We start from the raw sequence: 23048 nt of genomic DNA on the forward strand, positions 1-23048 counted from the left end.
CGTAGGTTAAAGGGACCGCCACAAAACGATACAGGATCACTTACTAGATTTAAAGCACTTGAGAAGTGCCACAGGTGCAGGCTGAACTATTCAAAGCTGTCCAGCGAGCTTATCCTCACGGTCCAAAGGCCAAAGGGTTAACTTCAGATTCCCCCACACGTACTGGGATCAAAGATGAGCCAAAAAATAGTTGTGGATTTCCACTCAGGGAAAAAAATCCAGCTCAAATAGGGCTAAGAGTTAGTGCGAAAGTCAGAACGACTTATAAAAGCAATAATAAAACAAGCGTGATGACAGATAGGTAAAAATATAACCAAAAAGTTTATTCAAACCTAATACACTACGCGTTTCCCGGTAACAACAACCGTTTCATCAGGTGTAAAAAGCTAACAGTCATCACCCTGTTGATGACTGTTAGCTTTTTACACCTGATGAAACGGTTGTTGTGACCGGGAAACGCGTAGTGTATTAGGTTTAAATAAACTTTTTTGGTTATATTTTTACCTATCTGTCATCACGCTTGTTTTATTATTGCTTTTATAAGTCGTTCTGACTTTCGCACTAACTCTTAGCCCTATTTGAGCTGGATTTTTTTCCCTGAGTGGAAATCCACAACTATTTTTTGGCTCATCTTTGATCCCAGTACGTGTGGGGGAATCTGAAGTTAACCCTTTGGCCTTTGGACCGTGAGGATAAGCTCGCTGGACAGCTTTGAATAGTTCAGCCTGCACCTGTGGCACTTCTCAAGTGCTTTAAATCTAGTAAGTGATCCTGTATCGTTTTGTGGGGGTCCCTTTAACCTACGATCTCACACTATTGTGGCGCCTCCTTTTGTCTCCCTTCTATCTGTAGGAGCCAAAGCGAGTAGTCAGACGAGCCGGAATCAGGAACAAGGAGAACAGCAGAGTCAGGAACAAGCCAGGGATCAGGAACCAGGAGGGACGTCAGACATCCAGGTAATACACAGGAGCTCTCACAAACAGGTATGAGACAACGCAAGGGCAAAGCATACTGAACAAAGGCCCTTTAAATAATAAGTGATGACATCACAATTCTGAGACTGCATCCTGTCTCACGTGGATGATGTAAACCAGTCTGGCCATAAAAGGAAGTACAGGAAGTGAGCAGCATCTCCCAGAATGCACCAAAGTCAGCAAGAGAGGTGAGTAAAATGGCTTCCAGCAGCACATGGCAAACAAGTCAGGAAAAAACCCTGACAGTACCCTCCCCTCAACGACCCCTCCCCCGTAGGAAGACAAAAGGCTTATTGGGGAAACGGGCATGGAAGGTACGGAGGAGGTCGGGAGCATGAACATCAGAGGAGGGAACCCATGAACGCTCCTCTGGACCGTAGCCCCTCCAATTAACCAAATACTGTACGCGGCCCCTGGACATACGAGAGTCAATAATGCTGCTGACCTCATACTCCTCATGGTTGTCAACAATGATAGGACGGGGACGAGGCAACACAGTGGTAAACCGTATTACAAACCAATAATTTCAAGAAGGAGACATGAAAAACATTGGAGATGTGCATTGCAGGAGGAAGGTCAAGAGCGTAGGCCACAGGATTGACCCGTCGGAGTATTCGAAAAGGACCAACATAACGGGGAGCCAGTTTATTGGAAGGCACACGAAGGTTCAAGTTGCGGGAGGACAGCCAAACTCTCTCACCAACCTGGTAGGAAGGTGCAGGCAGACGCCTATGATCAGCCTGGAACTTTTGGCGCTGCATAGAACGATGAAGGCAATCCTGAATCTGCACCCACGTGGAACGGAGTTGCCGGAGATGCTCCTCCAAAGCCGGAATACCCTGAGACATGAATGAATCGGGCAACAAGGATGGTTGAAACCCATAATTCGCCATGAACGGGGATAACTTGGAGGAAGCATTAATAGCACTATTACGAGCAAACTCTGCCCAAGGTAACAGTTCAGACCAATTATTGTGGTGATCTGAGACATAGCAACGGAGGAACTGTTGCAGAGCTTGATTAGACTGTTCCGCAGCCCCATTGGATTGAGGGTGATATGCAGAGGAGAAGGAGATATGGATCCCCATTTGAGCACAAAAGGAACGCCAAAATCTGGAGACAAACTGGCTACCCCAGTCCGACACTATCTCCTTGGTTAACCCATGTAAATGGAAGACCTCACGGGCAAAAATTGAAGCAAGCTCCTGAGCAGTAGGCAACTTCTTCAAGGGAATGCAATGTGACATTTTAGAAAAACGGTCAACCACCATAAGGATAACAGTATTGCCATTGGAAACAGGGAGCTCGACAATGAAGTCCATGGAAAGATGTTTCCAAGGACACTCACCATTAGCAATAGGTTGAAGAAGACCCACAGGAAGTCGTCGAGGAGTTTTATTCTGTGCACAAACTGAGCAGGAGGCAACATATGCAGCAACATCAGACCTGGCCACCAGAATTGTCGAGTGACAGACCAAATAATTTGGTTCTTGCCTGGGTGACCTGCAGCTTTAGGATAGTGGTAAATGTGCAAAAGTTTAGTTTGAAGATTCTCAGGAACAAAACACTTACCACTAGGTTTCTCAGGAGGTGCATTGGTTTGTGCAGCCAGGATCTCCTCCCCCAAGGGAGAAGTCAAATTAGTACGTATGGTAGCCAAAATATGGTCAGGAAGTATAACTGTAGTAGGTATAGACTCCTCCTTGAACAGAGGTGAAAATTGTCGAGAGAGGGCATCAGCCCTAACATTCTTACTACCAGGCAGGTAATTAAACATAATTAAACCGAGACAAAAATAGCGCCCATCTGGCCTGTCAGGGCGACAAACGTTTTGCTTCTTAGATAAGTTAAATTCTTGTGGTCAGTAAGAATGAGCACTGGCACGCTAGTACCCTCGAGAAGATGCCTCCATTCTTTGAGGGCCAAAATTATGGCCAGTAATTCCCTGTCGCCAATTTCATAATTGCACTCCGCTGGAGACAATTTCTTAGAGAAGAAACCACACAGATGCAAGGAACAGTCAGGTGTAGGACGTTGAGACAAGAGAGCACCTACTCCAGTCTCAGACGCATCGACTTCAAAAACAAAAGGCAGGACAGGGTTAGGATGAGCCAGAACTGGAGCAGCAGCAAAGGCAGTCTTAAGACTATCAAAGGCCTTAATGGCAGTAGGTGACCAATGGAGTGGATCATTCTCTTTACGGGTCATGTCTGTGATAGGTTTGACCAAGGAAGAAAAGTTTTTAATAAACTTTCTATAGTAATTGGCGAACCCCAAAAAATGTTGAATAGACCGAAGACCAACTGGGCGAGGCCACTGCAGAACTGCAGATAACTCCATGGGTAACCCTGCAACGGAGATAACATAACCTAGGAAGGTTACTTGAGTCTGATGGAACTCACATTTCTCAAGTTTACAAAACAGGCAGTTCTCACGTAGTCTCTGAAGAACCCGTGTAACATCAGAACAATGAGCCTCAAGTGTGGGTGAGTGTATGAGGATGTCGTCTAAGTACACCACAACACACTGTTGCAACATATCTCGTAGGACATCATTAATAAATTCCTGTAAAACAGCAGGAGCATTACATAGGCCAAAGGGCATTACAAGATACTCATAATGCCCGCTACTGGTGTTAAATGCTGTTTTCCATTCGTGGCCCTCCTTGATCCTAACGAGATTGTACGCTCCTCTCAAATCAAGCTTAGTAAAGACCGTAGCTGCCTTGAGGTGGTCAAAGAGTTCCGTAATGAGCGGAATAGGGTAAGCATTCTTAATGGTAAGATGATTAAGACCCCTATAATCGATGCATGGTCTTAACTCGCCACCCTTTTTCTTCACAAAGAAGAAGCCAGCCCCTGCAGGAGAGCAGGATTTGCAGATGATCCCCCGCGACAGAGCATCGGAAACATACTCCTCCATAGCACAATTCTCTGCAACAGACAGAGGGTAAACCCGGCCCTGAGGAGGAATGGCTCTGGGTTGCAGGTCTATGGCACAATCGTAAGACCGGTGAGGAGGCAACGTACCGGCACGCACCTTGTCAAAAACGTCTAGGAACTCTCGGTACTCCTCTGGCAATTGAGATACTGAAGAAGTGCACAAGACTTTAACTGGTTTCTGAAGACAAGTGGAAATACATTGCGGAGACCACAACAAAATTTCGGACCTGCGACAGTCGAGACTGGGATTGTGCTTTTGGAGCCAGGGATAACCCAGAACAACCGGAAAATGCGGAGAGTTTATCACCTGGAACTGGAGGGTTTCAAAATGGAGAGCCCCAACAGCCATGGACAACGGAGAGGTTTCGTGAGTAACAAGTGCGGGCTGAAGGGGCCTGCCATCAATGGCCTCAATAGCAAGTGGAACGGACCGAGGCAAAACAGGAATGGAGTGCTTCGATACAAAAGCACTGTCAATGAAATAGCCCGCAGCACCGGAGTCAACAAGAGCCTGGGTTACTATGGAGGAGTCCACCCAGGAAAGGACAACCGTAACCAAAGGTTTCTCCTTTAGCGGTTCTGCTGACAAGGATAAACCACCCAAGGTCTGCCCCCGACAGGACCTTAGGTGTGAACGTTTCCCGGCTGTGTAGGACAAGACTTCAAAAGGTGGCCCTGTAACCCACAATAGAGGCAGAGCCCCTCCCTCGTCCTAAAGGCCCTCTCCGCCGCGGAGAGATGTGTAAATCCCAACTGCATCGGCTCAGCAGTACCTGGTGACTCAGGACCAGGAGGCATGGGAGGAGAGGGAGGCATGGGTGGGAACGAACAAGTAGGAGACAACGGTACAGGAGGCTTCCGCAAGCGCTCCTTGAAAGAAGGCCTCTCACTTAGTCTGATGTCAATTAGGATAAAAAAAGACACCAATGCCTCGAGATCTTCTGGTAAATCTCTGACAGCAACTTCGTCTTTAATCGCATCAGAGAGCCCATGAAAGAAGGCGGCAACAAGGGCGTCATTGTTCCAACCTACCTCTGCTGCAAGCGTACGGAACTCAATAGCATACTGAGCAACATATCTTGTACCTTGCTGAATGGACATGAGTCGTTTAGCAGCAGAGAAGGAGAGAGCTGGAACATCAAATACCCTTCGAAAAGAGGCCACAAATTCAGGGTAATTTGAAATCACAGGTTTATTAGTCTCCCACAAGGGATTAGCCCAGGCAAGAGCTGTGTCAGAGAGTAACGAGATGAGAAATCCCACCTTAGCTCTGTCAGAGGGAAACGCCTGAGGTAACATCTCAAAGTAAATGCCCACCTGGTTCAAAAACCCTCTGCACTGATTAGTATCGCCTCCATACCGCTGAGGTAGAGGTGCAGAACCGGACATGCTCCTGGTAGGCATAGGTGCAGCAGTGGAAACAGGAGCAGCCATAACTTGCGGGACACTTTGGTCCAAATGTGCAGTGCGAGTCAGCAGAGTTTGCAGGGCTAGTGCAAATTGATCCAAGCGGTGATCCTGTTCATCCATCCTGGAAATTATGGCAGGTAAATGTGGATTATTAGCACCATCAGGATTCATGGCCCTTGCGTAATGTCAGGGTGCCAGGAATCAGACTGAGACGAGAAGTGCAAAAATAATCACACCTTTATTAATAGCAAAAAATAATAAAAAGTCCACAAGTCAAATAACAAGCCAGGAGTCAGACTACTACTACTAGAGCTGGTAGTCAGACAAGCCGAGTCAGGAGCCAAAGCGAGTAGTCAGACGAGCCAGAATCAGGAACAAGGAGAACAGCAGAGTCAGAAACAAGCCAAGGATCAGGAACCAGGAAGGACGTCAGACAGCCCGGTAATACACAGGAGCTCTCACAAACAGGTCTGAGACAATGCAAGGGCAAAGCATACTGAACAAAGGCCCTTTAAATAATAAGTGATGACATCACAATTCTGAGACTGCATCCTGTCTCACATGGATGATGTAAACCAGTCTGGCCATAAAAGGAAGTACAGGAAGTGAGCAGCATCTCCCAGAATGCACCAAAGTCAGCAAGAGAGGTGAGTAAAATGGCTGCCAGCAGCACATGGCAAACAAGTCAGGAAAAAACCCTGACAAATAGTTAAGAAATCCTCACTCCCAGAGCTACAAAATTAAGGTGAGTATGTTTCAGCACTTTTATTAAAAATTACAAATTGTGGGGGAGGAGCCTATAGCTGAAGCAAGCAAGATGCATCTGCGGGAAGCTTCAGGCTCTAATCTAATTTTTTGGGGCTTATCTCAATTACTATCGACTATACTAGTGTATATACACCAAATTCCCCTGAGAGGATTGGAGGAATCTGGGGGCTTCCAGAAAGTTTGCAGAGATCCTATGTTCCATAGTTGAACTGTGCAGAGATCGCCATATACTGTAAGGCTGTAATCTGCGTTGTTAGGGCTGCTGTACAATACCCCGCCCCCCCCCCCCCCCAGGTAACTGGGTTAAGGAGCAGATAGTTAATGCTTCTTTATGTTACACACTTTTGTGTGGTGTCATATATTACAATCAAGATATTTTACTTCCCCTTCAGAAGTCTAACTACTGCCATGGAGATGGCTGCCTATATCCTAGCTGAAATAAATACCTTACTAGATGGCTATCAAGCTTCACATGTGAAGACTTTAGAGGACACATTTACCTATTTGAAGAAAACTTTCTAGGCTCAATCCCACATTGCAGAGCAGTCTAGAAAATAGCAATAAGAAGTTGATTCCCCACAAGCCTGTGAGGTTAGGATTGTTGGATCCTTATCATGTCCAGAAACATTCTTACAAAACCCATGTTCTTCTCAGGATCCCACAGTTAGATAACTATGCTGATCAATGCTCTTCAGTGTCTGTTACCCCTGTGATCCTAATGATGCCTTTTGAGTGTGGGATGCATAGTGCATTGGTGGAGATTGCAATGTCTTCATGGCCTTTTCGTGCCACAGAGTGCCAAGTTTAAACCTTAACAGGGGCTTCTGGGATGGGCCGCCCCACTTCGGCACTATTAGGATTCATAGCTGATTTTAAGCTGCCACTCAGGTCTGAATCTATTAATACCTCTATGGACTCACTATGCAGAACTAGCACCGCGTCATTGCAAACTAGCGTGGGGTAATTTCTGAATTTTAGTGACTGGATGTAATAAAGATGCTTGAGTTCATTTGTTGCCTTAGATTTTGGTCCTGGTCTAACTACCACCAGTGACTCTATTATGACGGCCAGATCTGAAGCAATTCAGTGAGTTAACTGTTTATTTCATTTTGTCTTTATGGTGAGACACTTCTAAATAAAAAGCTTGAAGTGAAGGTTTATTTGTATACATGTCTGCGTTGCTCAAAACCCATGAATGGTACTGCTGTGGGGACTCAAAGTGGTATTCTCCTACCTGAGATCTACAGCACTTTACAGATGTTATAGCTATACATGTACTATGGGTGATCTATTTCTGTATTATATTCTAACAGACGTGCTGACCTACTAACCTGTAGTTGTGAACCAGAGTCATAAACCTGCATAATGATTATGTTTTTCCTATATTATAAAGATGCAGTTTATATGTTTTTTAAGGACGCTGACACCCAATATTGGTTGGAAAGGCGACATCTCCACATTTATTTATAAAACATATAAACATTGTTACCATAAATATTTAAATAACTGTAAACAAAATACCAACATAGCCCAGGTGGTGCTTGCCCACTACATATACCTAAATTGAGCTAATTCCTCAAAAATATTCAACTTCCACTGGACATTCAGGAGGTACACCCTATTTTCAACATCAGCTAATACCACCCATCAAGCACCCCCCGTCCCAAACTGCTGCAACAACTCCCTAAAACTAGGAAGGGAGGGAATCAGCTTCTCACACTTTAATTTCCAAAGAGGTCTCACTTCCTGTCTTCCCCTCCATTTATAACCTCCTACTCCCACTCCCTCTAACCTTCCTCTTGCTACTGCCTCATGAGGGTCAAAAGCCCTCCCCTATGCATTCTCATGGTCTGGGCTAACTTTAACTTTACCAGATCATATCTGTCTCAAGGAAAACCCTATCTTTCTGGCTATGATTTTAAAGCATTAAAACACTTGTATTTCATTCCAGTTTGTGGAAGTCAATATATGTGAACCCATAACATTTTCTTAGGTAAAAATATGAACCCTTTTTAGTTTGGGAAATTGGTTTTGTTTTCTATGAAGACATCAGCTCTAAATGTTCCCCTGATCCCTATTGTCCTGTTATGTGTTAGAGATTCTCTTATATGTATATCATGTCACACTAATGTTTGAGTAGATGCTTAGATATGGATAAGACCCATCCTCTACCTTGTAGTCTATGATTTTTGTTTTATATGCTTATATACTCATATATCTTTAGGCTACTACAGTACGTAATTGTGTCATATAAAACACCGGCCCATACAGCCATCTCTGTTTGGTAATCTGAATTAAGCAGTGTTAATGACGCTATAGCTGCATCTGGTCTCTCCCTAACTAGTGGATCTCTGTAAAAGCCACATTGAATAATTATTTCCCTTCAAGTCCCTGGTTTACTACTTCTACGAATAACCGGACTCCTTTCTCTCTCATCTGACAAACGCTACTACCGGATTCAACTACTTTTGTTCTGTCCTTACACTAGCCAGCTCCTTCCAACAAGCAAGTTCCTTTTTGTGGTCAAACACAGCCGCATTGGCTGGTGTCAGATATAAAGCAGCCTCTAATCAGGATCCCCTTCAGACACATCTCCTGGTTTCTGCCACTTAAAGGGACAGTCTAGGCCAAAATAAACTTTCATGATTCAGATAGAGCATGTAATTTTAAACAATTTTCCAATTTACTTTTATCACCAATTTTGCTTTGTTCTCTTGGTATTCTTAGTTGAAAGCTTAACCTAGGAGGTTCATATGCTAATTTCTTAGACCTTGAAGGCCACCTCTTTTCAGAATGCATTTTAACAGTTTTTCACCACTAGAGGGTGTTAGTTCACATATTTCATATAGATAACACTGTGCTCGTGCACGTGAAGTTATCTGGGAGCAGACACTGATTGGCTAAACTGCAAGTCTGTCAAAAGAACTAAAATAAAGGGGCTGTTTGCAGAGGCTTAGATACAGGATAATCACAGAGGTTAAAAATATATTATTATAACTGTGTTGGTTATGCAATACTGGGGAATGGGTAATAAAGGGATTATCTATCTTTTAAAACAATAAAAATTCTGGTGTAGACGGTCCCTTTAACTTTCATTTCCCCTATTTGATTTATATTCAGATGTACATTGATTAACTTATAGAAACAGGGAATTGAATATATCCCAGCATGATATGAATTAATCCTACTACCTAATATTCCTGTTGACCAGTATGAGTTGTAGTGACTTATAAGTTTGTTAGTTAGATGTCTTATTTGTAAGAAGGCAAAAAAATATTTTTTGTGTAATTGAAATTGAGATGCAATATTTTGGAAGGAGTTAACCTTCAAATTTGATGTTAATAATTATTTTATATATATTAGGCCTTTACTCTTCCAGTTTCTAAAAGTCACATACAAGGTTCCTGGTGAAAATCCAGGATTTCCTAGGATCGTTAAGAATTCAGTACAGAATGGATTAATATTTATTTCCGTTCAATATTTTTGCCAGGGTAGAACAATATTTTTAAAAGTTAAAAAGTTACTGACATTATTTGGAAGCTTTGTCTTGGGACAATGTAAAATGGCTTTTAATGTGAAAGGGGCTATCAACTTAATCTCACATTGTAAAAAATGTGACCTATTCTTGTTCTGTTATCCAATCTATTGCAATTTTTAATAATGCTGTTAAATTATAATATTGAATATTAGGGAAGGCTAAACCTCCAGCTTCATTAGATTGCATCAGTTTACTTAATGAGATCTGTGCTTTCTTCCCATTCCAGATACATTTGGAGCATATTTGATTAAACCTAATTACAACTATTTGATTGCCCTTTTAAGGGCAATGCACACTCAAATGCCCCTTTAGGGGCAATGGGTAGATTAGATTTTTTTATAGTTAGGTCTTTTTTTTTATTTTGGGGGTTTTTACTGTTAGGGGGTAACTTGTATATTTTAAGTAAAAGAGCTGATCACTTTTGGGCAATGCCCTACAAAAGGCCCTTTTAAGGGCTATTGTTAGTTTAGTGTTAGCTAAGTTTTTTTTTTATTTTGGGGTGGCTTTTTTCTTTTTATTGGGGTATTAGATTAGGTTTCATTTTTTTATTTTGGATAATTTCATTTATTTTTTTCTGCAATCTTACATTTTTTTATTTTTATGTAATCTTAGGGTTTTTTATTTTCATGTAAATATAGGATTTTTTATTTTGTGTAATTTTAACATATTTTTAAGGTAGTTGTGATGACCAGGGTTAATCAACCCTGCGCCAGTCACTTGTTTGGCCCAGAAAGGGTTAACTGTCACTGTCTACTTTCACTAATCTGTCACAATCCAACCACTCCAGGCAAGCCTGTGACAGGGTGCAAGGGTTAACAACACTCCAGGCAAGCCTGTGACAGGGTGCAAGGGTTAACAACACTCTCTAGTCTGTACTAGACTTAGAAAAATAAAAAACTAATCTAAAACTATCTATAAACTGCTGCCACCCTTTAGGATTTATTTATGGGAAATCTTAAGGAAAAACCCCAGACTAACAACTTAACTCCCAAAATACAATTTAGCAAAAAATATCCTAAAAGTATTAATACTACCAGTCTCTTTCAGTAACGTGGTTCAAATATTAGACAAAGGCAAAAACTTAATAATTGAATGATTTATTATGCAAAAAATTAATACAATGCATTATTAATAAAAAGATGTTAACAAATAGAATTATACACAAAACAGTTTTAAAATAAAAAGGAGAAATAACAGAAACCTTACACTTTACTAGCTTTGGTATCTGCCCCAGGGAGATGGGTCAGAAAGATGGTCACTCACGCTGCTGCAGCCTCCCAAGTACAATGAACAACTTTAAATGTTAAAACAAAAAATGTTTACCTCTTTCCATGAGATCAGATTGCTTGAGCCAACCTTCTTACAGGGGTCTAGGGAAATATCCGCCCCTCTCTTTTACGACCGGTCATAAAGCTCAGCACCTTTGGCTGAAATCATAGAACACTTTACAACTTCTGATACGCATATTCAGCGCATTCACCTAAATAAGCAACTTCCCAGGGACATCCTGAGAATTAGTTTGGTACCAAATATCATATGGGTGTCATATGTCCCTCATCTAGTGTCATAACATGGTTAAAAGCATATCTTTAATTGTACTAGTGTCCTCTTATTGAACTTATTATCAAAGGAAAATCACACACACAGCACATAAACACAGCAACACATTTCTTCTTGAAAAACAAATGTTTTTAGCTCACAGGCTAAATAATATTAACCCCTTAGCATCTAAATCATGAGGTATTCATTGCACCTCCCTTAAATAAGAGATGCAAAGGGATGTGTTACACCAGCCACTCCAGCTGCGTATCAAAGGGGACACTCCCCCTGGTGTGAAAGACCATCTGCGTTACCATGCATACTGCCCTTTTTATGTTGTATGGTAAACTCATGTTGTTGTAGAGCTAGGCTCCACCTGTGGAGTTTACCATTTGAGCCAGCTGCCCTATGTAACCAGTGTAAGGGGTTGTGGTCAGTAATCACTATACACTGGCGTCCATACAGATAATGCTGTAGCTTTTGCAAGGCCCAAACTATAGCAAGGCACTCTTTCTCCACAGTTGCATATGCCACTTCTCATGGAAGTAATTTCCTGCTGAGGTACACAATTGGGTGCTCCTCAACTTCCTTATCCACCTGACTCAGAACAGCCCCTAGAAGTAGGGGTGGTGTGTAGTGGACAGCGCCAAAAAATTATGGAGGTACTGGCTCAACTTCTTAAAGGTCCAGCCACCAACTTCATTAAAATACCTTTATTTTCTGGGTCCCAATATACAACGTTTCAAGCCTGCATTAGGCTCTTAGTCATGTACATCTTAATTATACAGGTTCCTGCTTTTTATACCTTCACCTGTTAATTATTCACCTGCTATTCATTAACCCATTCTATAGAAAACACAACTATTGCAATTGCAACAGTGACATCTTGTGGTTGTAACATGTAGTACATCAATGCTTTATCCATGATGTCTTTATATGTTTTCCAATAGAATAGGTGGACAACATCTGTATACCATTAAAACATAAAAACCTATATACAATATAAAAGAGGAGCATAAAATCCAAACATCTACAATGCCAAAACAGTCTGCAGAGTACATTTGCACCAGTGTCCTCTCACTTCCTCTCTGCAGGTCACAATATTAGTCAGCTTAGATTCCTAGTCATAGACCAGGTAATGAAACCAAGGGGGGGGGGGGGTGATAGAGAGCATCTCCTAAAAATTAGGGAGATGTTCTGGATTTATAAACTAGATTGCCTAATCCCCAAGGGTCTTAACAAAGATTTTGACTGGAGTCTGTTTTATTAATCGTTTTTGATATTACATATGGATAGGTCAGGAGAATACATTTGTTCATATATATACATAAAGAACTCTGGATAGCAGGTTGTTTTACTATGTGAGAGTAAAGAAAGAAGAAAAAAAGTTTTCTCTTTAAAGCAGGGCTCTCTTAATAATATACATTCTGTTTAAAAACAAATTCTTTAATTATGTAAATGTACTCTGATGATGTCTTTTTTTGTTTTCAATAGAATAGGTGGACAGCATCTGTATACCATTAAAACATAAAACATAAAAACCTATATACAATATAAAAGAAGAGCATAAAATCTAAACATCTACAATGCCAAAACAGTCTGCAGAGTACATTTACATAATTAAAGAATTTGTTTTTAAACAGAATGTATATTATTAAGAGAGCCCTGCTTTAAAGAGAAAACTTTTTTTCTTCTTTCTTTACTCTCACATAGTAAAACAACCTGCTATCCAGAGTTCTTTATGTATATATATGAACAAATGTATTCTCCTGACCTATCCATATGTAATATCAAAAACGATTAATAAAACAGACTCCAGTCAAAATCTTTGTTAAGACCCTTGGGGATTAGGCAATCTAGTTTATAAATCCAGAACATCTCCCTAATTTTTAGGAGATGCTCTCTATCACCCCCCCCCCCTCCTTGGTTTCATTATCTGGTCTATGACTAGGAATCTAAGCTGACTAATATTGTGACCTGCAGAGAGGAAGTGAGAGGACACTGGTGCAAATGTACTCTGCAGACTGTTTTGGCATTGTAGATGTTTGAATTTTATGCTCCTCTTTTATATTGTATATAGGTTTTTATGTTTTAATGGTATACAGATGTTGTCCACCTATTCTATTGGAAAACATAAAAAGACATCATGGATAAAGAATTGATGTACTATATGTTACAACCACAAGATGTCACTGTTGCAATTGCAATAGTTGAGTTTTCTATAGAATGGGTTAATGAATAGCAGGTGAATAATTAACAGGTGAAGGTATAAAAAGCAGGAACCTGTATAATTAAGATGTACATGACTAAGAGCCTAATGCAGGCTTGAAACGTTGTATATTGGGACCCAGAATAAGAAAATAAAGGTCTTTTAATGAAGTTGGTGGCTGGAGTTTTTTGAAATTTGTGGATGCTACAGAGACTTGGCAAGTCTGTTACTCCGTGCCCCACTAAAGAAGACAAAGGTGTGCTGTTTCCATCATTTGAATTGATCAACTTCTAAAAGGAACGGCCGCCCAATACGGTCGTTCTTGGTCAAAGTAGAGTTGGAGAATATAGAAGGAGCGCCTTCTATATCCTTCTATAATCCCCAACTCTACTCAGAACAGCCCCTAGCCCATAGTTAGAAGCATCCTTTTGCACTATGAATCTCCTGTTGAAGTTAGAGGCCTATAGCACAGGGGAATCAGTAACTGCAATTTTCAATGAAGTTACTGCTGGAGGAAGCTTGGGGAGGAGAGAGGACTGGGCGGGAGCGAGCGAGACTGCTATGCTACGGGGGAAAAAAGTGTCAGTGAGTGGGAAGGAGGGGGAGGTGTGTGAATGAGGAAGAGGGGAATCCTATGTGAGATCCGATGTGGGAAAGGGATTTAGGAGGAGGGGTAGGTGTAATGAGGGGGGCAGCTAAACTACAGAAAAAAAATATAAAAAAACAAAACAAAAAACAACTTATAAATATTGCAAACTGGGTACTGACAGACACCTGCCAGTACCTAAAATGGCCACTAATAGGTAGAGGGGAGGGTTAGAGAGCTGTTTGGGGGGGATCAGGGAGGTTGGGCGGTAAGGGGGGAACCTACACTGCAGAAAATATATATAATAAAAACAAATATTTAAAAAAAAAAGCCTTTTATTTTCATACTGGCAGACTTTTATGGGGTGGGGGAGGGAAGAGAGCAATTTGAGAGGGATTAGGGAAGGAACGGGGATGGGATGTGTCAGGTGGGATTGTAAAAATTAACCCTACAAGCAACCTATTTAATCTCTTCACTGCTGGGCATAATACAAACGTGGTATGCAGCTGCATTTAGCGGCCTTCTAATTACCAAAAAGCAATGCTAAAGCCACAAATATGTCTGCTATTTCTGAACAAAGGGGATCCCAGAGAAGCATTTACAACCATTTGTGTCATGATTGCACAAGCTGTTTGTAAATAATTTCAGTGAGAATCCTAAAGTTTGTGAAAAATGTAACATTTTTTTTTTAATTTGATCGCATTTGGCGGTGAAATGGTGGCATGAAATATACCAAAATGGGCCTAGATCAATACTTTGGGTTGTCTACTAAATATATATATATAGTTTTGATAGGTAAATATAAAAAAAAGACTAATTGGGGTAGATTTATCATAGTGCGAGCAGACATGATAAGATGTATATGCTGTTGGCATTTATCATTGCACCAGCAGTTCTTTTGATGGTGCAATGCTGCCCCCTGCAGATTTGCGGCCAATCGGCCACTAGCAGGGGGTGTCAATTTACCCAACCGTATTTGATAGGGTTGATTTCTGCATACGCTGTCGGAATTTATCATTACACCAGCCGCTAGCAGGGGGTGTCAATAAACCCGATCATACGTGAACGGGCTGATTGCAGACAAGAGCAGCGGTCTTAGGACCGCTGCTTCTTAACGTCCGCTTCAGTCAGAACTGAAGCAGAGTGGGTCGGAAGCAGCATTCGCTGCTTCATATATCGACCCCCATGTGTTTAGCATCAATAATCTACAGTTGATCACTGCTAATGAGTGACTATTTACTTCTTGCTATTCATTACAGAATGCTTTAATATTAAACTAAAAAGTTAATATATTATTTATGTCTTTTCATTTTGTTTTCCAGTAGTCATTGCCAAGGAGAAAAATATCATTTGGAATGGAATGAATTTGCCAAATGACCACTACGTAGCAAGACGACTGCGTATTGCAAAAGGAAGTAACTTCTGTATAAGTGGCAGTAAACAAAAATACTGTTTTGATGAGCAGAATACAATAAAATCAGAAGAGCTGTTTACCCCTAGGAATAAAAACCTGAGATCACACAGAATGCTTCTTGTGGGAGGTGCTGGGGTAGGAAAGACTTGTCTGTGCAAATGGCTTCTAAAGAAATGGGCAAGTGGAGGAGAACTCTCATATACATGTGTTTTGTATTTATCCCTTAAGCAGTGTGACAAGAAACAAATCAGTGTGAAAGATCTGTTAGATCAGAAGTGTAAGGCAGCATCTGCAATTCTACAAAATAACCCACGTGATTTGCTGCTTATACTGGATGATATTGATGGTCTGTACTGTGATGAGGATAAAACGTCAGACTCAGCTGATGACATCAATACATCATTGGAGTTAAAGTCACTGGTGACAAAAATTATCACCAAACGTTTTCTCCCTGACACAGATGTGCTGATTGTGTCCTGTGTGGAGTCAATGAGTAAACTACAAAAACATTGTTCATTGTCATTTATCATACAAGACTTCAGTGATGAAGAGACTATGAACTACTGTAACACAATCGCAGCAAAACACAAGGAAGCAGAATATATAATTGAAAAGATAAAACAAACTGAACTGTCATATTTCACAAAAATGCCTCTTCAAATGTGCATTGTAATTAATTTCCTGAATAGCCAATACAGTAAAAAAAATAATTTAAATACATTTTACACTGCCAGTGGAGTGTTAATATATCAGTTGCAACAATGTTTAAAAAAGATTAAAAAAAAACAATTTACTGAAGTTGAATTAAAAAAAATATCTGAATTATGTTTTGATAACCTTATTAGAAGTGAGAAAATCAAAGGGAATTTATATGAAAATGTTCTCATTAAAACCTGGCATAGCAACATGTCCATTTCCGATCGGTGCAATAAATGCATTGAGTACCAGCATGAATTATTAAGGGACATGTTAGCTGCTGTACACTGCTCCTGGGAAATCCAATCAGGAGAGGATGTTAAAGAGTTTCTGAACACCTGGATATGTGGGTACGGTGCTAATGGGAATACAATCAACAAACTCTTACAGCCTCTTGTGGATGAACACCATGCAAGGTTCAATAACTTCACCAGGTTCCTCATGGGACTTTTGCATTACCCTGATTATGACAGTCTGGTCAATAACTGCCCTATGATGAAGAACAATATCAGAGAGAGTCTTGTGGACTGGTTCAGATCTAAAATTAATTTGGAAAACCAGGATCTGCTTAAACTCTTCCACTGCTTATTTGAGCTTCATGATGAGCAAGTTACAAGCACAGTATCAGATAGGTTAAAAACTATAAACTTGTGCAACATCCCACTGAGTGCCTTAGACATACAAGCCCTGAAGTACTGCTTGGAAAACTCCATCTTGGAGGAAACTGACCTGCGACTGTGTGGGCTGAGAGATGAAGATGTAGCTCAATTACAAAACATAATGAAGAACACCAAATGTATCAGGTAAGTTAGGAATAACTCTGTAAACTATTAGTGTAGAATAATTATATACATTTAGACGCCTACAACAGTGATGCTTTTTATTAGTGAGGTATATATAGACAGATATCAGCAACATTTGACAGTGCAGTGGATTGGCTTCCCAGGGGTGTGGACACACTCTAGACATCCGAGACACATAAAGTTATGGCTCTGGATAGTTATATGTCTAGAAACACCTCAAATCTTTTTTGTCCATTGTTCAGGGCTGTTAAAATAGAAAACTAAAAATTAATGCAATAATAAAAAATAAAACAAATGGTAGACAATTTTATATACTTGTTATATAGTTATTTAATTTAATGCATTTAAGTAAACTAATGTAACTGATAGAACTTGTCCCCTCAAACAATAAACCCTACTAGTGTCTTGGTTCTAGAACTTAAGGTCGCCACAGTGCTAACGCTATATTGCTAAGAGTGGTACGGTCGTCATTTCATTTCAGTCCATCAGATGAACTATGTTTAAAGATTGTATAGCCACTGGGATGATTTTCGATTACTAAGCATACAGATGATCATATTTAGTTTGTATACAAGTCTCAAAGTATAACAGTGCAATTTTAACAGTATTTTTGTTTTAATTCAATTTAACATTGCATTGTAATGTGAACTGAACATGCACAACTTTAACATTAAAATTTTTCTAAAGTGTTGAAAATGAGTTTTCAACTTGCTGAAGTTGTTGAATTTGAATTTGAAAAATATAGCTTTTGGGAAAAGCCCTTTAACCCCTTTGTCGACCGAGGACGTGCCAGGCACGTCTATCAGGTAATCTGAGCGCTGGAAGCGGTGTTGAGGCATCCTGCAATATTGTTCCTGACTGCCGGGCCCTGTTTTGACCTCTCCCAAGGAGCAATCACTTCCGGTTTTGCTCCACATTGAGCCGAGCAGTCAAGCAGAGCATCGGAAGCCATCGGCCAAGCTTCTGATTCTCTGACTGTGTGCTGAGTGCCTCGGCGGGTCGAGGCACTCAGTAAGTTATATTTTTAAATAAAAAAAATAAAAAAACATTTTTTATATAAAAAGCCCCATATAACCCCCCCCCCATGTAGCATCAAAGTTGGCACTGCCCAGTGCATCATGGGGCTTCTGGGGGTCTCCCTAGCCTGCCTCATCATAGGGCTAGGGTCATCCAATCTAAGTTTGTCCCTATAATTAAATTTATAATAATAAAAAATACAATTTGTCTGATCATGTCAATATTTGTAAATATTGCCTCTGACCAGTGTGGATCTCCCTCCCTCTCCTCACTTTTTTTTAGTGAGAGAGAGAGAGAGAGAGAGATCTGTGTTTAGGGAGAGATATTTATCTAGTAGAATATTTGTTAAAAATTGTGAGACCCAAAGGTTCTTTTTAGAGCCATTAACCCCTAGCTTGCCAGTGATCACTATAAATCATTGGCTCTTGCACAGCAGCCCTTTTTTGCTCTGTGCATTTTTTTAGGGGTTCATTAGGGGTTTTTAGTATTTTTTTGTGAGACCCAAAGGCTCTTTTCAGAGCCATTCAGCTAGTATTAGTTCATTTAAATTTAAATTGTGTGTTCATTTTTTTTAGTAATTTCTTTTGTGTGACAGATCACTAAATAAATCATGTCACAGTGGAAATATAGTGGTGAGGAGGGGTATTCCATCCTTGCATCAGAGTCAGGCACTTCTATGACCGTAATTGTGACCCTGCCAGGTGCTTAGCTACATCACTAGATACAGTGTCAAACTGATAATGAAGTATCTGTGGCTGCTAGCCCCCCCTGCCAGAAGGAGACGTGTTGCTCCAGCTGGCATTGCAGCTGAGGAGTGGGTAGCGCCTCATCGCCAGAGACCAGATATCCCACCCGTCACTGCAAATCCTGGCATCAATGTGGATGTCACAGGATTTAACCCCCAACACTTTATAGTGGTATTTCTGGACGATGATATATTGGGGAACATTGTCGCCCAAACTAATGTATATGCCCATCAGTTCCGTGCTGCAAAGCCTGACTCTTTTTTGGCAAAGCAGCAATGGGCCTCATCAATATGCCAGAATTAAAAAAATTCTGGGCATTGACTATGTTGATGGACATCATAAAGAAACCCTCCATCCGCTCCTACTGGAGCAGTAGCCCCATCTGTTCTACCCCCATTTTCTCCCAGTGTATGTCAAGGAAGAGGTATGAAATTATTCTACATGTCATGCACTTCAGCTGCAACAGCCTCCTTTTGTTCAAGCTACTGTATTGTTTTAATTCAGTAGCTTGTGGTACAATTAGAAAGAACTGCACAGGTGCAACTTGTACGCACCCGGCTACAAAGGTGGGAGACCTCAGCTCTGGGCCAAGAGGAGCTGTTGGCAGTTAAGTACAGAGACAAGAAGGATGTGTACCTTCTTTCTACCATCCACAACAAGAGGACTGTGGAGGTCTCTGTTCGTGGCAGAGCTGAGAGCACAAGGAAGACAGTGTGCATCAAGGCTTATAACCTGCATATTGGTGGGGTTGATCTGGAAGATCAGCTGCTGCAGCCCTACCTAATTATGCGGAAGACAAGGGCCTGATACATAAAGGTTGCAATTTACTTAATGCAGATTGCAACCCACAATGCTTTTTTGTTGTTCAAAAAAGCAAACCCCGAAATGAAACTGACTGTTTTACAGTTTCAGCTCCAGTTCATTGCAAGATTTTGTACCAAGATGCACCGGCTCCCCAGGCAGATATGGGAGAGAGCAACAAAGCAGAATCCTCAAAAAAAATGCAGAGTCTATACCAAGAGGGGGCAGGACACCACCTTTTACTGCCCTGATTGCCCTGGACAGCCTGGATTCTGCATTGGGGACCACTTCAAGCGGTATCACACAATGGTCCAATTTTATTTATTTTTTACATTTGCCATTGTGTTTGTTTGTTTTTGGTGGGGGTGTTATGGTCACGTTTACTGTTACTAAGTTTTTTTGTTTGTTTGTTTTTTACTTTTACTGTGCCAGATTTTTACATTTCACTGTTCTATTTTTTATAAGTTCTAAAATTGGTGCTGTATTTTACCAAAATCCCTGTCAAACCTATGCATGGGGGGCATGGGTGTAATCAGGGGGTCTTGCAGAAAACAACCTGTGTGTGTAAAAATTAAAAATTACCACCACATACTTTCTCCAATTTTGTTGGCTAAAAGAGTTGCATCAAGAGCATCAAAACACTCCATATACAATACATTGGGGTGTCAACTTTTCAAATATATGCACGTTCATGGCAATCAAATACATTGGGTTATTTAAAAAGGCCCCCAAAAAGAAGTTTGGCATTGCACCCCCCAAACAAGCCAGCAAACCTATGCATAGGTGGTATCACTATACTCAGGAGATGTTGCTGAACACATATTGGGGTGTTCTTTGGCAGTAACACATAACAGGAACCGAGAATGCCATGCCTAAAGTATGTGTGTGAAAAATAACACAAAAAAAAAATACTAGCTAAAAGTTTGACAAAGACTGGTGGTTGAATAAGTACATGTTAAGTGTTAAGCTTTTAAAATACCCTAGGGTGTCTACTTTTCAAAAATATGTGGTTTGATGGTTGTAAATTACATTGGCAGGCTTCAAAAATGTCCCAAATAGGAATGCACCCCCTAAAAAACAGAATTTATGCTTACCTGATAAATTACTTTCTCCAACGGTGTGTCCGGTCCACGGCGTCATCCTTACTTGTGGGATATTCTCTTCCCCAACAGGAAATGGCAAAGAGCCCAGCAAAGCTGGTCACATGATCCCTCCTAGGCTCCGCCTACCCCAGTCATTCGACCGACGTAAAGGAGGAATATGCATAGGAGAAATCATATGATATCGTGGTGACTGTAGTTAGAGAAAATAATTCATCAGACCTGATTAAAAAACCAGGGCGGGCCGTGGACCGGACACACCGTTGGAGAAAGTAATTTATCAGGTAAGCATAAATTCTGTTTTCTCCAACATAGGTGTGTCCGGTCCACGGCGTCATCCTTACTTGTGGGAACCAATACCAAAGCTTTAGGACACGGATGATGGGAGGGAGCAAATCAGGTCACCTAGATGGAAGGCACCACGGCTTGCAAAACCTTTCTCCGAAGAAGCAAAAGTATCAAATTTGTAAAATTTGGTAAAAGTGTGCAGTGAAGACCAAGTCGCTGCCTTACATATCTGATCAACAGAAGCCTCGTTCTTGAAGGCCCATGTGGAAGCCACAGCCCTAGTGGAGTGAGCTGTGATTCTTTCAGGAGGCTGCCGTCCGGCAGTCTCATAAGCCAATCGGATGATGCTTTTAAGCCAAAAAGAGAGAGAGGTAGAAGTTGCTTTTTGACCTCTCCTTTTACCAGAATAAACAACAAACAAAGAAGATGTTTGTCTGAAATCCTTTGTAGCCTCTAAATAGAATTTTAGAGCACGAACTACATCCAAATTGTGCAACAAACGTTCCTTCTTTGAAACTGGATTCGGACACAAAGAAGGCACAACTATCTCCTGGTTAATATTTTTGTTAGAAACAACTTTCGGAAGAAAACCAGGTTTAGTACGCAAAACCACCTTATCTGCATGGAACACCAGATAAGGAGGAGAGCACTGCAGAGCAGATAACTCTGAAACTCTTCTAGCAGAAGAAATTGCAACCAAAAACAAAACTTTCCAAGATAGTAACTTAATATCTACGGAATGTAAGGGTTCAAACGGAACCCCTTGAAGAACTGAAAGAACTAAATTGAGACTCCAAGGAGGAGTCAAAGGTTTGTAAACAGGCTTGATTCTAACCAGAGCCTGAACAAAAGCTTGAACATCTGGCACAGCCGCCAGCTTTTTGTGAAGTAAAACAGATAAATCAGAAATCTGTCCCTTCAAAGAACTTGCAGATAATCCTTTCTCCAAACCCTCTTGTAGAAAGGATAGAATCTTAGGAATTTTTATCTTGTTCCATGGGAATCCTTTAGATTCACACCAACAGATATATTTTTTCCATATTTTATGGTAAATTTTCCTAGTTACAGGCTTTCTAGCCTGAATAAGAGTATCAATGACAGAATCTGAAAACCCACGCTTTGATAAAATCAAGCGTTCAATCTCCAAGCAGTCAGCTGGAGTGAAGCCAGATTCGGATGTTCGAATGGACCTTGAACAAGAAGGTCCTGTCTCAAAGGTAGCTTCCATGGTGGAGCCGATGACATATTCACCAGGTCTGCATACCAAGTTCTGCGTGGCCACGCAGGAGCTATCAAGATCACCAAAGCCCTCTCCTGATTGATCCTGGCTACCAGCCTGGGAATGAGAGGAAACGGTGGGAATACATAAGCTAGGTTGAAGGTCCAAGGTGCTACTAGTGCATCTACTAGAGTCGCCTTGGGATCCCTGGATCTGGACCCGTAGCAAGGAACCTTGAAGTTCTGACGAGACGCCATCAGATCCATGTCTGGAATGCCCCATAATTGAGTTATTTGGGCAAAGATTTCCGGATGGAGTTCCCACTCCCCCGGATGGAAAGTCTGACGACTCAGAAAATCCGCTTCCCAATTTTCCACTCCTGGGATGTGGATTGCAGACAAGTGGCAGGAGTGATTCTCCGCCCATTGGATTATTTTGGTCACTTCTTCCATCGCCAGGGAACTCCTTGTTCCCCCCTGATGGTTGATATATGCAACAGTCGTCATGTTTTCTGATTGAAACCTTATGAATTTGGCCTTTGCTAGTTGAGGCCAAGCTTTGAGAGCATTGAATATCGCTCTCAGTTCCAGAATGTTTATCGGGAGAAGAGATTCTTCCCGAGACCATAGACCCTGAGCTTTCAGGGGTTCCCAGACCGCGCCCCAGCCCACCAGACTGGCGTCGGTCGTGACAATGACCCACTCTGGTCTGCGGAAGCTCATTCCCTGTGACAGGTTGTCCAGGGTCAGCCACCAACGGAGTGAATGCCTGTCTTTTTATTTGGTTTGAAGACAATTGAGACCTGTGGAACCTTCCCCTTGGGGGCAGTTCCTTGAATTCCAGGAGGTAACCTTGAGAAACTATTTCCAGCGCCCAAGGATCCTGAACATCTCTTGCCCAAGCCTGAGCAAAGAGAGAGAGTCTGCCCCCCACCAGATCCGGTCCCGGATCGGGGGCCAACACTTCATGCTGTTTTAGTAGCAGTGGCAGGTTTCTTG

The 23048-nt window shown here is 41.4% G+C and overlaps 1 protein-coding gene across 1 annotated transcript in view; it reads left to right on the forward strand.

Annotated features, from left to right (window-relative positions):
* The window catches only part of LOC128664315 (uncharacterized), an 88441-nt gene that overhangs the window by 41834 nt on the left and 23559 nt on the right, over positions 1 to 23048 (forward strand). The window contains exon 5 of the mRNA XM_053719155.1: positions 15289 to 16879. Within this exon, the coding sequence (XP_053575130.1) occupies positions 15289 to 16879 (1591 nt within the window). The remainder of the gene's footprint in view (positions 1 to 15288; positions 16880 to 23048) is intronic.

The sequence above is a fragment of the Bombina bombina genome, chromosome 6 (genome assembly GCF_027579735.1).
Source record: "Bombina bombina isolate aBomBom1 chromosome 6, aBomBom1.pri, whole genome shotgun sequence".
Classification (NCBI taxonomy): domain Eukaryota; kingdom Metazoa; phylum Chordata; class Amphibia; order Anura; family Bombinatoridae; genus Bombina; species Bombina bombina.